Source organism: Stomoxys calcitrans, chromosome 4 (assembly GCF_963082655.1).
Source record: "Stomoxys calcitrans chromosome 4, idStoCalc2.1, whole genome shotgun sequence".
NCBI lineage: Eukaryota > Metazoa > Arthropoda > Insecta > Diptera > Muscidae > Stomoxys > Stomoxys calcitrans.
The window spans coordinates 117,535,998-117,552,285 of NC_081555.1; the positions used below are offsets into that span (position 1 = coordinate 117,535,998).

The window sequence follows — 16,288 nt, forward strand, 5'->3', positions numbered from 1 at the left end:
ATGGACCCTCTACAGAGTTCCACTAATGTTCGAAAATCCGCTCGTTAACCAGATCCTCCACTTGGGACCGATGATGCACTGCCGATATTGATGACTGCATAAGTCTGCTCATCTCTGTTGTGCTTTCTTGCAACTCTGTCGTAGGAGGGCGGCTCCTTACCATTCTCAGCGACTATCTTCCCTTCCTTGATAGCTGTGGCCTCCTATTGGAAGTCACAGTCCTCCATGAAGACTTGTGGGCCGTGCGCGCTTCCTTCGTTCATTTTCCGACTTTGTCTACCTCCACAGGACACTGTCTGGAGTCTCCATTGCGGGATGGCTGGCTTGGTTTTCCCAGAGTACTTGGAAGCGGGGAGCTCTTTTTCTTCTTCAGCATTTTAGCATTGTTATGCTCATCGGAAGATCTGATTCTTTTTCCGGCTTCCGTAGAAGTGCTTGGAATGTCAGTTTTATCCCTTCCAGCATCCTGCATTTTCGCCCGATTGCGCTGCCGGTACACACTCCTCTGTCCCCTTCGTCGTTTCCCCGATCGCTTTTTCGGTCTGCTTGTGAGCTTAGCAATGCCATCGCTCACTTCTGCCGTCATCCCGCTGCCCTCATCACTCGATTCGGCTGCGATGACTGTTTTTTTGACACCGTTGCTGTCTAAATCCGAGTCAGAAACACCATCCTTCCATAATGCCTGAGGACGAACTGTGCATCCCTTTGGCTTCTCCGTCTCTTCCTTATTAATTAGTGTGACGACTGGTTGTGCGCTTGAATGCTTCAAGCGTCTACAGATAGCCAAGGCACCCATAGGAGGGGAGAACAACATCCTACAGTCTGCCGCCACACAGCAGATGTTGGATCATTGGAGTCAATTTCTAGCCTACTCCAAAAAGGCCTTAAAGCTTTTCGTAATAGGTAGTAGCTATTCCGAGATACGGATATTTTTGCTTTGAAGAGCGAAATAAAAACACGCCCGCTCCACTCAACGGCTACAATAATAATGTAGCCCTTGAGTGATAGTGTACAAGTTTTCAACTATTCTCCCCAATGTGTCGTACTAAAAGTGGAAGTCAATGAATGCGAAGCCAAAAATAGCCAAATGATATTCGATTTAATGTGATTAGCTTTGCTACGTGTGTTTTTGATGTATTCATCTTTAATTCCACATCTAATCTCACAATGGAACGTTGGCAAAATAAGGTGGCTGTTGTAACGGGTGCTAGTTCAGGAATTGGGGCGGCCATTGCCAAAGATTTTGTTTTGGCTGGCTTAAAGGTGGTAGCTTTGGCACGCCGCTTGCAACGCATGGAAGAAATTAAACAGTCTTTGCCACAGGATAAACAATCTCAGTTAAGCATAATGTATTGCAATGTCACAGATCCTGCCAATGTGGATAAGGTTTTCGATCAAATAATTGATGAATTCGGTGGCATTGATGTATTGGTCAACAATGCTGGCTGTGCTAAGAGTGGCCAATTGGTGGATATGGATTTAAAGGATATTACAAATATATTGCACACCAATGTCTTGGGAGTTGTGCATTGTACGCAGAGAGCCTTTAAATCAATGAAGGAGCGCAATTTCGCTGGACATGTCATTATTGTCAATAGCATTGCAGGCCATACTGTTTTGGCGGGTTTGCCCATGTCTGTGCCCAACGTAAATATTTACTCTCCCACCAAATTTGCCGTAAGAGCCATAACTGAAATGTATAGGCAAGAATTTCATGGTTTGGGCACCAAAATCAAGATATCTGTAAGAGCTATATGACATTTTTGGTGAAAAAAGTGTTTAAACTGCAAAATTTTTTCAGAGCATTAGCCCTGGTTTCACGGATACTGAAATTTTGTACGGCGATGTTCGTGCTGCTTTGGGTGATTGCATGCTGGATGCTCATGATGTCTCCAATGCTGTTTTGTATATATTGTCCACGCCACCACACGTTCAAATTCACGATCTGTTGATAAAACCCCTTGGAGAAGGCATCTAAATCAAATAAAATATTCGTTAAAAGATTTATTCATATTTTGTTAATCTTTTGTGAGTTGTAATAAATTAAAAAAAAAAATTTAGTCTAGCGTTCGAAGCCATCAATACAACTTCCAACAGATGCACAGAATCATGTGTACCACGGACCTTGAAGCCATCACACCTAATATGGTTGAAAAGTCTTCTAACCAAAGACGAAACGAGTGGTTGGTGTGTCTTGCTATCTTTAGCTTTCCTTTTCCATTTGCAATCTCCGATCATTGAGCTCGTCTCGATAGAAAAATTGTAAAATTTAATGATCTTCGCCCTAAAATGGAAAATAAATGTAAAAAATAAATTTACATCACTATTGAGTTATGGAATGGAGAGATGCGTTTTTTATGCATTTGAACAAAATTAAAACATCGACGATTTCTGTAGCGAGAACACTGCAAACTCCAAAATCCTTAACCAATGTTCATGTAAACCGATCACGTCAATGTTGGCTTGAAAGGCAGGTATTAAGACCGGACCAAGAATCGAACATGAAAATTTGGGACCAAGCATCTAGTAGGCGCCTTACAACAAAAACACACAGTCGATCAATCTGATATCCAAATTTGGATCAAGTAACGAGGGGGGCCTTAATACAGATGAAACAGGTACATATGTTAGAGTAAGCTCAAAGTGGGTTGGTGCAATCTAGGCAAAAGGAATGGCATTTATGGGCACTTGAGTTCGATTGCAGACACTGCGGTCAGCGGCAAAGTGTTGAATTGACAGATCTGGTATTGCCATCAGGGAGTGTAGTGTGTGGATTTGTATCCAGTGTGGTTAACACACGTTGTCTCCACCTTGGAGTACTCCCAAATGTATCTTTCTTGGTAACTCGATTTTCAGCGAAGCCCCTAAACCTAAACCACGTTCAAAAGACAGAGAGATACCAAGAATGTTGTCATCGATTGGAACGTCACGCCGTCCTTTCCCCCGAAATGACACCAGCGGCAGCAGTGCCTTGCTTCCTGATGGTATTGCCATCAGGAAGTGTAATGTGTGGATGTGTGTCCGGTGTGCTTAACACATGTTGTCTCCATCTGGGATTTGAGGCTTTTGATAAAAACGCATTTTCCACATGATACGACGGGACTCACGGAGACACCGCAATCTGAGAATAATGAATTTGATCGAAGGCTTATCATTACAGAATTTATGGTAAAGAAGTCTTGAGGAGCTTCAAACCTTAAATGGTTTGAAGCTCCTCAAAGCTTCTTCACCCGACCCTGATGAAATATTGTATTTCCAGCGTTACAACAGAAGAAGGCGAACTATCTGGCCTGTATTTTCACAGTGTGCCTACAACTTGCATATACTCCGAAAGCCTGACAGGAGGCAACACATCTATGCAACGTAATGTGGATACCAAGAGTAGGACAGCCAGCGATCTGCTCATATAACAGAATGTCAAAGGGAAGGTCGGTGAAGACTATCCTGCACCTATCCTGTTGTGCATAAAATAGAAGAATCCCTCGATACCAGGACCTCACAATGGTGGTATGCATTGACATCGGGTGGGCTTTTAACAATGTGCGGACTGACACACTAATCCAATTCTGAGGCCAGTACGGGAAGACCAGGTCCTTAGAGACTGGATAAACCATATGCTAAGGAACAGATGGATAAATTGTGGATCCTATAACATAAATATAAGGGAGTAAGTGACACAGGGGTGCATTTTATTGCCACTCCTATGGATGACCATCATAAATGACCTATTACGGATGCAGACTGAGGTGGGATTTGAACCCGGCTGCTATGCAGACGACGTTACAATACTTCTAATGAGTATGGATCCGAACCAGCTATGCAAAAGGATCGTGCAGATGGCCTACGACTGGGCTAGACCTAGGGGTTTCAATGTTAGTTAAAAAAAGAGCCTAATCTGCTTGTTCACGAGGAAGACAAAGGTTGGCCAATTTAACGCTCCACGTTTCCTCAATCGAACAATTTAGGAAACTAAGTTTGATCCATAGGAAACTAAATTTGATGTGTCATATTCAGGAGCATACCGAGAAGGCTAATAGATGTTGGGCACTATGTAGAAGGGCCGTAGACTCGAAATGGGGCCTCAATCCGAGGATAGTCCTCTACAGAAGCATGATTAGTTACGTCTCAGTAGTTTGGTGGACTGCGATGGAGAAAAATTGCACGGATAGTGCAAATGTTTCAGAGAACATGGTGTCTTGGCGTAGGCGGAGCGATTAGGACAACGCCCACTAGGGCACTGGAGAATATTCTATTGTATTGCCATCTGGAAGATCATGTTGCACGATTGGCTTGAGGATCGAGTGGGCCTGGGGGTCTACATTGAGAACACAGGGACTAAAATATGTTTTAGACGGCCTAACCATAAAACGGTCCTGCTGGCGGAGATCAAGACCATCACGGGATGCATGAGGTGGCGTGGTGTTTACGCGAGGACGCCGAGTGTGAACATATTTACGGACAATAAACTGGCCAGGGCAATAACAAACAGGACGGTAAGTTCACGAACAGTCTTGGAGTGTAAGATGGTTATTTATGCCGTCTCTGAGGACGGCACGATCCGCATCGTTTGGGCAGACGATTTGGCAGTGAAGGATCAAGTAACGAAGAGGCCTTTATAGAGATTAAACAGGTATTTATGTTAGGGTAAGCTCAAAGTGTGTTGCTGCAATTTAGGCAAAACGAATGGTAAAAATATTAAAGTCATTATATGGGCTTCCGTCACATAAATCGCAATGTGTATATAATAGCATGCAAAACTTGCGAGGCATTTTTATACCCACTATATCTTGATATAGCCCGATATAGACCGATCGGCCGATTTAGGGTCTTAGGCCCATAAAAGCCACATTTACTATCCGATTTTGTTGAAATTTAAGACAGTGAGTTGTGTTAGACCCTCCGACATCCTTCGTCAATTTGGTCCAGATCGGTCCAGATTTCGATATAGCTGCCATATAGACCGATCCTACGATTTAGGGTCTTAGGCCCATAAAAGCTACATTTATTAACCGATTTTGGTGAAATTTGGGACAGTGAGTTTTGTTAGGCCTTTCGACATCCTTTGTCAATTTGGCCCAGATCGGTCGAGATTTGGAAATAGCTGCCATATATACCGTACCTCCGATTTAGGGTCTTAGGCCCATAAAAGCCACATTTATTATCCGATTTTACTGAAATTTGTGACAGTGAGTTGTCTTAGGCCTTTCGACATCCTCTGTCAATTTGGCCCAGATCGGTCGAGATTTGGATATATTTGCCGTATATACCGTACCTCCGATTTAGGGTCTTAGTCCCATAAAAGCCACATTTATTATCCGATTTTACTGAAATTTAGGACAGTTAGTTGTCTTAGACCCTTCGACATATTTCTTAAATTTGACCCTGATAGGTCCAGATTAGGATATCGCTGCCATATAGACCGATCTCTCGATTCAAGGTTTTGGGCCATAAAAGGCGCATTTATTTTCCGATTTCGCTGAAATTTGGGACAGTGCGTTGTGTTAGACTTTTCTAAATTTTCCTACAACTTGGACCAAATCGGTGCGGATTTGGTTATAGCTGCCATGTAGACCGATCTCTCGATTTAAAGTCTTGGCCCCATAAAAGGCGCATTTATAATCCGATTTCACTGAAATTTGACACAGGGACTTTTGTTAGGCTTTTCAACGTTTGTGTCGTATATGGTTCAGATCGGTTTATTTTTAGATATAGCTACTAAAGACGAATATTTTGTTTTTCACAATCGAACAATGACTTGTACTTATTAATATTTGGTCCAAATCGGAACATATTTCAATATAACTGCTATGCTATGCAGTTTTCACCGGAATTTGATGGAAGGTGGTTTACATATATACCCGAGGTGGTGGGTATCCAAAGTTCGGCCTGGTCGAGCTTAACGTCTTTTTACTTGCTTAGTTTTCATTACAGGTGCTAGTTCGGCAGACATTTCCCAAGGATTAATTTTGGCTGGTTAAAAAGTTGTCGCCTTCGCCCAGCGTCTACACTTAAGGGAAGCACTCTGCCATGTGTCACTTAACTCACAAATATAAATTATGTTTTTGATCGATTTGAGTAATTTTCAAACTAAACAAATGCTTCAGCCTCACGACATCTCTAATATAGGTTTTATCCACCCCTCCCATTTTTAAATTTATAATTTACCCATAAAACATTTTGGTGAATTTATGTAAATAATGTTTGGATTTGAATATTTTTGTTTATAGTTTCTTAAATTTATTCAATTTAATTATCGAATTAAAATACATGCTAATGAAATCACGTGATACGTTCATACGATTTAAACTCTAAAAATAGGAAAAGAAGATGTGCTACTGGTGAAGGTCTCATGCTAAATTAAGATATTAAAACTGGTAACATATTACGACTAACTGTTTTTGAGAAAACGAAATGTCGTTCAAGCTAAGCAAGGAAAAAAAGTTATTATGGTATTATTTACCAACATGCGTCTTCAAGTAAATGTTGCACAGTGGGGTTGGAAAATAATTAGTGGAAATAAGCCTACCATTTGTAAAAGGGTAAAGATATCTTCATGGAATCGCCGGGATTCGAACCCAGGCGTTCAGCGTCATAGACGAACATGTTAACGTCTGCGCTACAGTGGCTCAATTAAGGTATTGAGCTGAAATTTGGCACAGATACGTCTTTTTGATGCACGCTGGTTAAGTTTTTAAATGACCCAAATCGGCCCATGTTTGGATAAAGCTGCTATATAGACCGATCTGCCGATAAAGGGTCTGAAGCCCACAAATGCTTTGCCGCGGCGAAATCTATCAGCCTCAACCCATTACTGGACGTTATCTCGTGGAGGCTAAGCTTTCCGACTGTTGGACCAAAAATGTCTTCCTTCCCTATTTTCGCATTAAAATCTCCCAGAACGATTTTAATATCATGGACGGGGCAGTGGTCATATTCTCTCTCTAGGCGCTCGTCTTTGTCTTCCGTCGGGGCATGGGCACCAAAAAGGCTGATGTTGAAGAATTTGGCGTTTATGCGGATTGTGGCTAGCCTCTCATCCACCGGAGTAAAGCTGGAGACAAGGTGTTTCAGTGTCCGACTAACCACAAATCCACAGCCAAATTCATGCCTTGTGTTATGGCAGCTATAGTATAGTCCGTCACCGTTTAGTGTTGTCGTGACGCCATTCCCAGTCCATCGCACTTCCTGTAAGGCGGTAATATCTGCCTTGTACTTCTCTAATACATCCGCTAGCGCGTATGCTGCACCTTCTCTATAAAGAGTGCAGACATTCTAGGTGCAGATCCGCAAATCATGGTCATTTTTTCGTTTGCGTGGGTCGCCAACGTTGGGGGGGTCCGTTTTTACTATTCCTTTGTTTCTCATAGTAGTTCTCAGTTTTCCGGGGCGGGTTACTGGCCCAGCGTCCCAACCGCATGGGTTTTGTGGGATTGCACACGTATCCCTCGTTGTGGCGACCCGCTTTCTCCAAGATCCGACACTCGCCACCAGCCGCCCTTAACCTGGGAACAGACGCTGATATTGGCCATTGGTTATTTGAAGGCGCCAATAACTCGCCCTGTCATCTCGAGTATCATTGGCACTCAGTATTTAATTAAGAGCCAGTGCCACCTGACTCCTCACTGAGACTCTCCTCTCGAAAATCGTTGACTGCCCGCGGCCGCATTTGCAGCTACTCCGCATAAAAACGGAGCTTTCCACTATCCGCAAACTGTGGTCGCGCCCGGTAGCTTTCAGCTTACCTTCCCGTGATAACGATGGGAACCACACGAGTCGGAGCTCAAAGTTCCAGCCTGTGTGGTGCTTATAGTTATCCCGTATCGGCCGGGGGACAGACGGACACAGCTAAATCATAACAGAAATGATTGTATACTGATCGGCATACTAATCAGTTTGGTTTAGTTCTTCTTCTTGTGAGCTTTGCCAGCAAACGCACAAAGTTTTAATACCCTGCACCACTGTGGTGGTGAAGGGTATACAACCTTTAAATTCTTACCAATATGCCAAATTCATTACAAAAACTATAAAAATTGTTACTCGTATTAACCATACTTAGTATTCGAAATGTATACTGAACAACTCAATACTTAAACCAAGATACAAAGCTTTGAAAATGTTTTCTCAGTCGAAAGTCTCATCTTAACATGGAACGTTGGCAAAATAAAGTGGCTGTCATTACTGGCGCTAGTTCTGGCATAGGGGCAGCTATAGCCAAGGAATTTGTTATGGCCGGTTTAAAAGTGGTTGGGCTAGCTCGACGCACACACTTGATTGAGGAAATGAAAAATAGTCTTCCCTTGGATAAACGTTCCCAGCTAATCGCCATCTATTGTGATCTTTCCAAACCAGAGTCTATAGATAAAGCATTCGATGCGATCATTTCACAATGTGGTGGCATTGATGTTTTGGTTAATAATGCCATTTGCTTTAAGGTTAGTCTAGCGGTCAACATGCCCTGTAATGATCTACAAGAGTTGGTGCAAACCAATTTTATGGCTATCGTCCATTGTACACAAAAAGCCTTCAAATCGATGAAGGAGCGCAATTTCAATGGGCATGTTATAATGATAAACAGCATAGGCGGTTATGCAGTTTTAGACAGAGCACTTTTTCAAATGCCTTGCTCCAATATCTACTCGCCTTGTAAGTTCGCTTTGAGAGCTTTAACAGAACTGTACAGGCAGGAATTCCATGGCTTGGGTACAAAAATCAAAATCTCGGTAAGATTGCATGGAAAGTTTTAATAGGAAATGATTTTTTTATGGTTTATTATTTCACTTTAGAGCATAAGCCCTGGATGTGTAAATACCGAATCCTTGAATGAGGATTATCGTCAGGCCTTGGAACACTGTATGCTACAACCCCATGATGTGTCGAAAGCCGTTTTGTTTATGCTCTCCACACCTCCACATCTTCAAATACATGACATGATTATAAAGCCACTTGGGGAGAAAGTTTAAGAAGTGCATCGTGTACTGACTATGTCCTTATTACTGTAAGAAAAAATCACAAATAAACAAGTTAACCAGTTAGGATTGGCAAAAGTCGGGCGGTGCCGACTGTATAATACCCTTCACCTGCATTATAAGTACAATGTGGGACCTATATCCAATTCTGAACCAATTTTGATGGACCTCGGCGAGCAAATATGTTCAAACTGTAAAAACTACGGTTGACAAATGACAACATTATGGCAAATTACCCAAAATCTGACAAACATATATATGGGAGCTATATCTAATTCTGAATCGATTTCGAGCAAACTTCTCAAATAATGTGGTAGTCGTCGAGGAAAGCGTTGTGCAAAATTTTGGCAAGATTGGTCAAACAATGCTCTTGCAGTGGCTCTTGGGGTAAAAATCTGGCGATATATTGTACATATATGACAGCTATTTACAAATCTGAGTCGATTTCTATGAAATTCACCAGTAATATTAAGAGTCATAAGAAGATCCTTCCTGCAAAATTTCGACAGAATCGGTTAACAAATGAGCACTTTTATGCAATGTTTCTCAAAATCGGACGAACATATATATGAGAGCTATACCTAAATCTGAACCGATTTCGAACAAACTTCTCAAATAATGTGGTAGTAGTCGAGGAAAGCGTTGTGCAATATTTTGGCAAGATTGGTCAAACAATCCGCTTGCAGTGGCTCTTGGGGTAAAAATCTGGCGATATACATATGTGACAGCTATATCCAAATCTGGGCCGATTTCTATGAAATTCACCAGTAACATTAAGAGTCATAAGAAAATCCTTCCTGCAAAAGCTCGACAGAATCGGTTAACAAATGAGCACTTTTTTGCATTATTTCTCAAAATCGGACGAACGTATATATGAGAGCTATATCTAAATCTGAACCGATTTCGAGCAAACTCCTCAGATACTGTGGCAGCCGTCGAGGAAAGCGTTTCGCAAAATTTTGGCAAGATGGGTCAATAAATGCGCTTGCTGTGACTCTAGGAGTGAAAATCGGGCGATATATATATATATGAGAGCTATATATAAATCTGAACCGATTTCTATGAAATTCACCAGAAACATTAAGAGTCATAAGAAAATCCTTCCTGCAAAATTTCGACAGAATCGGTTAACAAATGAGCACTTTGTGCATTATTTCTCAAAATCGGACGAACATATATATATGAGAGCTATACCTAAATCTGAACCGATTTCGAGCAAACTCCTCAGATACTGTGGCAGCCGTCGAGGAAAGCGTTTAGCAAAATTTTGGCAAGATTGGTCTATAAATATGCTTTCTGTGGCTCTAGGAGTGAAAATCGGGCGATATATATATATATATATATGAGAGCTATATCTAAATCTGGGCCGATTTCTATGAAATTCACCAGTAACATTAAGAGTAATAGTAATAAGAAAATCCTTCCTACAAAATTTTGACAGAATCGGTTAACAAATGAGCACTTTTTTGCATTATTTCTCAAAATCGGACGAACATATATATGAGAGCAATACCTAAATCTGAACCGATTTCGAGCAAACTCCTCAGATACTGTGGCAGCCGTCGAGGAAAGCCTTTCTCAACATTTTGGCAAGATGGGTCAATAAATGCGCTTGCTGTGACTCTAGGAGTGAAAATCGGGCGATATATATATATATGAGAGCTATATATAAATCTGAACCGATTTCTATGAAATTCACCAGAAACATTAAGAGTCATAAGAAAATCCTTCCTGCAAAATTTCGACAGAATCGGTTAACAAATGAGCACTTTGTGCATTATTTCTCAAAATCGGACGAACATATATATATGAGAGCTATACCTAAATCTGAACCGATTTCGAGCAAACTCCTCAGATACTGTGGCAGCCGTCGAGGAAAGCGTTTAGCAAAATTTTGGCAAGATTGGTCTATAAATATGCTTTCTGTGGCTCTAGGAGTGAAAATCGGGCGATATATATATATATATATATGAGAGCTATATCTAAATCTGGGCCGATTTCTATGAAATTCACCAGTAACATTAAGAGTAATAGTAATAAGAAAATCCTTCCTACAAAATTTTGACAGAATCGGTTAACAAATGAGCACTTTTTTGCATTATTTCTCAAAATCGGACGAACATATATATGAGAGCAATACCTAAATCTGAACCGATTTCGAGCAAACTCCTCAGATACTGTGGCAGCCGTCGAGGAAAGCCTTTCTCAACATTTTGGCAAGATGGGTCAATAAATGCGCTTGCTGTGACTCTAGGAGTGAAAATCGGGCGATATATATATATGAGAGCTATATATAAATCTGAACCGATTTCTATGAAATTCACCAGAAACATTAAGAGTCATAAGAAAATCCTTCCTGCAAAATTTCGACAGAATCGGTTAACAAATGAGCACTTTTTTGCATTATTTCTCAAAATCGGACGAACATATATATGAGAGCAATACCTAAATCTGAACCGATTTCGAGCAAACTCCTCAGATACTGTGGCAGTCGTCGAAGAAAGCGTTTCGCAAACGCTTTCCTAGACGAAAGAAGTAAAAATCGGGCGATATATATATGAGAGCTATATCTAAATCTGAACCGATTTCGTAAAAAAATCCTTCCTGCCAAATTTCGAGAGAATCGGTTAACAAATGACCATTTTATTGCTATATTACTAAAAATCGGACGAACGTAGATATGGGAGCTATATCCAGATCAGACGGACATAGCTGAATCAGAAAGTGATTGTAGTTGATCGGTATACTTATCAATGGGTTATCTCTTTTCCTTTTTGGGTGTTACAAACAAATTCACTACGTTATAATACCCTGTACACACAGTAGTGGTGTAGGGTATAACAAGCATTAGGGTCGAACATTGCAAATGCAAATTTTACCCATGAACATTCCACTAAGGAACAAGGGCAAACTTCTCACAAATCAATGAGTGCAGTCCGATTCAAGTTCAATGATAAGGGGCCTTCTTTTCATAGCCGAGTCCGAACGGCGTGCCGCAGTGCGTCGTCGTAGGCGGACATGCTAACCTCTGCGCTACGGTGGCGAACATTGGATACCCAATAACACGGCGATTCACCAAATTTCATCAAAATCATTTAAAAATTGCTACATATGTGAACCCATGGCAGCTATTGGGTTGCCCAAAAAGTAATTGCGAATTTTTCATATAGTCGGCGTTAACAATTTTTTTCACAGCTTGTGACTCTGTAATTGCATTCTTTCTTCTGTCAGTTACCAGCTGTTACTTTTAGCTTGCTTTAGAAAAAAAAGTGTTAAAAAAAGTATATTTGATTAAAGTTCATTCTAAGTTTTATTAAAAATGCATTTACTTTCTTTTAAAAAATCCGCAATTACTTTTTGGGCAACCCAATACATCGAAATATGGTCCGTTCTAGACCAAACTCGGCACGGACATCATGAGACGTTTTATACAACTAACTGTCCCAAATTCATTTCATTGAAATTTTGTCTTTGTAGAAACTTTTATTGAAATTTTATCTTTAAAGAAGATTTCATTGAAATGTTGTCCTTAGAGGAAATTTTCTTGAAATTTTGTCTTTAGAGAAAAAGACAAAATATCATAGAAATTTCGTCTTTAGAGAAAATGTCAAAAAAATTTGCTTTTAGAGAAAATTTAATTTTTTTTTTGTTTTTGTCTTTAGAGAAAAAATTTATTAAAATTTTGCCTTTAGAGAAAATTTTGTCTTTAGAGAAAATTTCATAGAAATGTTGTCTTTAAAGAAAATTTCTTAGATAAACTTTGAAGCAAAAAATTTTGTTTACATTGAAATTAACCCTACCAAAAGGTATAAGGAATCCAAATGCCGACTATATTCGTTCTTATCCGTATATCTTTATGACCTCTGTTTGTCAAAATTTTAAATTAGAAATGTGCTTGAAATAACTTAGGAACTTGATTAGAATCTTGATTAGTGGCGGTTTTAACCGGTGTCAGTGCTGGCATGGGTTTCTGAATATTTTGTTATGGTCGGTTTTAAAGTGGTGGGACTAGCACGTGGTTCCCACTTGATGGAGGAATTGAAGAATAGTTTACCTCAAGGTAAACGCTGCCAAAAAACCGCCCTATATTGTGAATATACTATGTATGGGATGCCCAAAAAGTAATTGCGCATTTCTTCATATAGTCGGCGTTGACAATTTTTTTCACAGCTTGTGACTCCGTAATTGCATTCTTTCTTCTGTCAGTTATCAGCTGTTACTTTTTGCTTGCTTTAGAAAAAAAATGTAAAAAAAGTATATTTGATTAAAGTTCATTCTAAGTTTGATTAAAAATGCATTTACTTTCTTTTAAAAAATCCGCAATTACTTTTTGGGCAACCCAATATATCGCCGAGTTATTGGGTATCCAATGTTCGGCCAGGCTTAACCTAATGCTTTTTACACCCTACACCACTACTGTGGTACAGGGTATAATAACTTAGTGAATTTGTTTGTAACACCCAAACGGAAGAGAGATAGACCCATTGATAAGTATACCGATCGACTACAATCACTTTCTGATTCGATTTAGCTATGTCCGTCTGTCTGTCCGTCCGTCTGGGATATTTTTCGGCCTAGAGACGAAGCCAATTACAATTGGAAAAAAATCGGTTCAGATCTGGATATAGCTGCCATATAGACTAATCTCTCGATTTAAGCTTTTGGGGCCACAAAAGGCGCATTTATTGTCCGAGTTCGCCGAAATTTGAGACAGTGAGTTGTGTTAGGCTCTTCGACATTTTTCTGCAACTTGGCCCCAATCGGCCCAGATTTGGATATAGCTGCCATATAGACCGATATCTCGATTGGCCCCATAAAAGGCGCATTGATAATCCGATTCCACTGTTTCTGAGTCGATAGATATACTTAAAGGTGTGTCTATTACTTCACCATCTAAGCATTGCAAACAAATGCTCAAACTTATAAAACCCTGTACCACCCAGGTGTAGGGTGTAGGATATAGAGATTATTTAAATCGCAATTTAATGCAAATATAATGTAGAAATATCCACATTCTCTCACATATTCTTCTATCCCCAATATGGGAGCGAAGAAACATTTAATTACCAAAGCGCAAAAAAAAATGCTTCCACCAAAATAAAACAAAAATCAAAAAACCACAATAGCGACACGAAAACTGCTCTATGGCTTAAAAATAATTTTGGGGTTTTAACCGGATATTTTTTGAAAACTTTTGCCAGTTCAAAAGTAAACCTCATCATGGAACGTTGGCAAAATAAGGTGGCTGTTATAACTGGAGCCAGTTCGGGCATTGGCGCTGCCATAGCTAAGGAATTTGTAATGGCCGGTTTGAAGGTGGTGGGTCTTGCTAGACGTACACAACTAATGGAGAAGCACAAAATGGATTTGCCCAGCGAAAAGCGTTCCCAATTCATTGCCATGTATTGCGATGTTAGCAATCCCAAGAGCATTAATGATGCCTTCGATTTGATCATAGCCCAATTTGGAGGGGTAGATGTGTTGGTGAACAATGCCGGTTGTGGACAGGCTGACCAATTGTCAACCATGAATTTGGATGACGCCCAAAAGATTGTAAACACCAATATCATGGGTGTGGTTTACTGCACCCAAAGAGCCTTTAAATCCATGAAAGATCGTCATTTTGATGGACATGTCATTTTAATAAATAGCATTGCTGGTCATCAATTCTTTCCCGGGGTTCCGTTGAAATTACCCGCTGCAAATATTTATTCACCCACTAAGTTTGCCATTACTGCCCTAACAGAGTTGTATAGGCAGGAATTTAGTGGGTTGGGAACAAAAATTAAAATATCGGTTAGTATGTTCAGGGAAATAATAAAAACGATCTCAATGTTGTTTACCCACTTCTTTAGAGTATAAGTCCTGGCGTGGTGGATACTGATATTTTACTCAAGGATCTACGTGAGGCAGCAGGCGATTGTATGCTTCAACCTGAAGATGTCTCAAAAGCAGTTCTCTTTATGTTGGCAACACCTCCCCATGTGCAGATACACGATATGATCATTAAACCAATGGGAGAAGTAGTCTAAATATGTATAATAGGGTGGGTTTATTTGCATGGATGAGAAAAAAAATTAAAAATCGTACAGCAAAAACGGAAACTACATACAATTCTAAAATTTTTCTCCGAAGAAACCTTGTAGTTAAAATAAAATTCTAATCCGCCCCTCTCGACACCAAATTTTTTTCCTGTTTTTTCGGTATTCGTGATCAAGGTACAGGTCGCATTTGTTGTTTGATTGTCGTAAAATTTTGCACAAGCCACATTTTTGGTCCAAGGACGAACGCTATTGAACCGATTTGGAACAAGAAATAGAACGTCTCGTGGAAAATTTTGTAAATATCGGACCAAAATTGTGCCTACTACAGCCTTAAAAGGCCATTTGGGATGAAAGATATATATGGTAGCTTTATCTAAATCTGAACCGATTTTGTTCAAAATCAAAAGCGTTCGTCCTTGGACCAAAAAAAAGACTTGTGCAAAATTTTACGATAATCGAACAAAAAATGCGACCCGTACCTTGATCACAAGAACATCGAATATCGAAAGAACAGGAAAAAAATTTTGGTGCCGATTAGGATTTTATTTTAGATACATGGTTTCTTTGGAAAAACTTCTTAGAAAAAAATCGACCCGCCCTAATATAGAACCTAACCTAACCTATAATTCAGATTGTCTAAATCTCCATTCTTATACATTATTTGTTGTCCAGTTCACATTTTTTTTTTTATAAATAAAACAAATAAAATCTTGCTAAATTCGGCCGGACCGAATCTTAGGTACCCACCACCACCAAGTTTTTATTGGATTATTTTGGTCTCAAGAAGTCATATCGGGATATCGCTACATAGGGTGACCTATATCACCATATCGTCAGATTCAGATAAAACTTGACACTGTTGTTGTAAGTCACAATATTGGTTTTTGGGGTCAAATTTCAGCCAAATCAGGTGAGAATTTAGTCTTCTAAGAACTGAAGAAGTCAAATCTGGGAATCGGTTTATATGGGGGCTATATCTGTTTATACACCGATTCGGATCATACTTGGCATGGATGTTGGAAGTCATAACCCAAGCCTTTGTTCTAAATCGGAGGAAAATTGAGGGATCTAAAGGCTCAAGAAGTCGAATCCGGCGATCGGTTTATATGGTCTGATTCGGATCATACTTGGCATTGATGTTGAAAGTCATAACTTAAGTCTTAAGTGTTCCAAATTGGTTGACAATTGAGGCTTCTAAAGGCTCAAGAAGTCAAATCCGACGATCGCTTTATATGGGGGGCTATATCTGTTTATAGACCGATTCGAATCATACTTGGC

The 16,288-nt window shown here is 40.0% G+C and overlaps 3 protein-coding genes across 3 annotated transcripts; all 3 read left to right on the top strand.

The window, feature by feature from the left end:
* The first annotated feature begins 1,167 nt into the window (after nucleotides 1–1,167).
* On the top strand, nucleotides 1,168–1,978 carry LOC106089532 (farnesol dehydrogenase-like). Its single transcript, XM_013255382.2, has 2 exons — nucleotides 1,168–1,743; nucleotides 1,802–1,978. Exons 1-2 carry the CDS (start codon nucleotides 1,168–1,170, stop codon nucleotides 1,976–1,978), a joined length of 753 nt encoding a protein of 250 aa, XP_013110836.1.
* A 6,161-nt stretch (nucleotides 1,979–8,139) lies between these two features.
* LOC106089540 (farnesol dehydrogenase-like) lies at nucleotides 8,140–9,052 on the top strand. Its single transcript, XM_059367909.1, has 2 exons — nucleotides 8,140–8,720; nucleotides 8,784–9,052. Exons 1-2 carry the CDS (start codon nucleotides 8,145–8,147, stop codon nucleotides 8,958–8,960), a joined length of 753 nt encoding a protein of 250 aa, XP_059223892.1. The 5' UTR covers nucleotides 8,140–8,144; the 3' UTR covers nucleotides 8,961–9,052.
* A 5,131-nt stretch (nucleotides 9,053–14,183) lies between these two features.
* On the top strand, nucleotides 14,184–15,256 carry LOC106089539 (farnesol dehydrogenase). Its single transcript, XM_013255388.2, has 2 exons — nucleotides 14,184–14,762; nucleotides 14,822–15,256. Exons 1-2 carry the CDS (start codon nucleotides 14,187–14,189, stop codon nucleotides 14,996–14,998), a joined length of 753 nt encoding a protein of 250 aa, XP_013110842.2. The 5' UTR covers nucleotides 14,184–14,186; the 3' UTR covers nucleotides 14,999–15,256.
* Nucleotides 15,257–16,288: the final 1,032 nt, after the last annotated feature.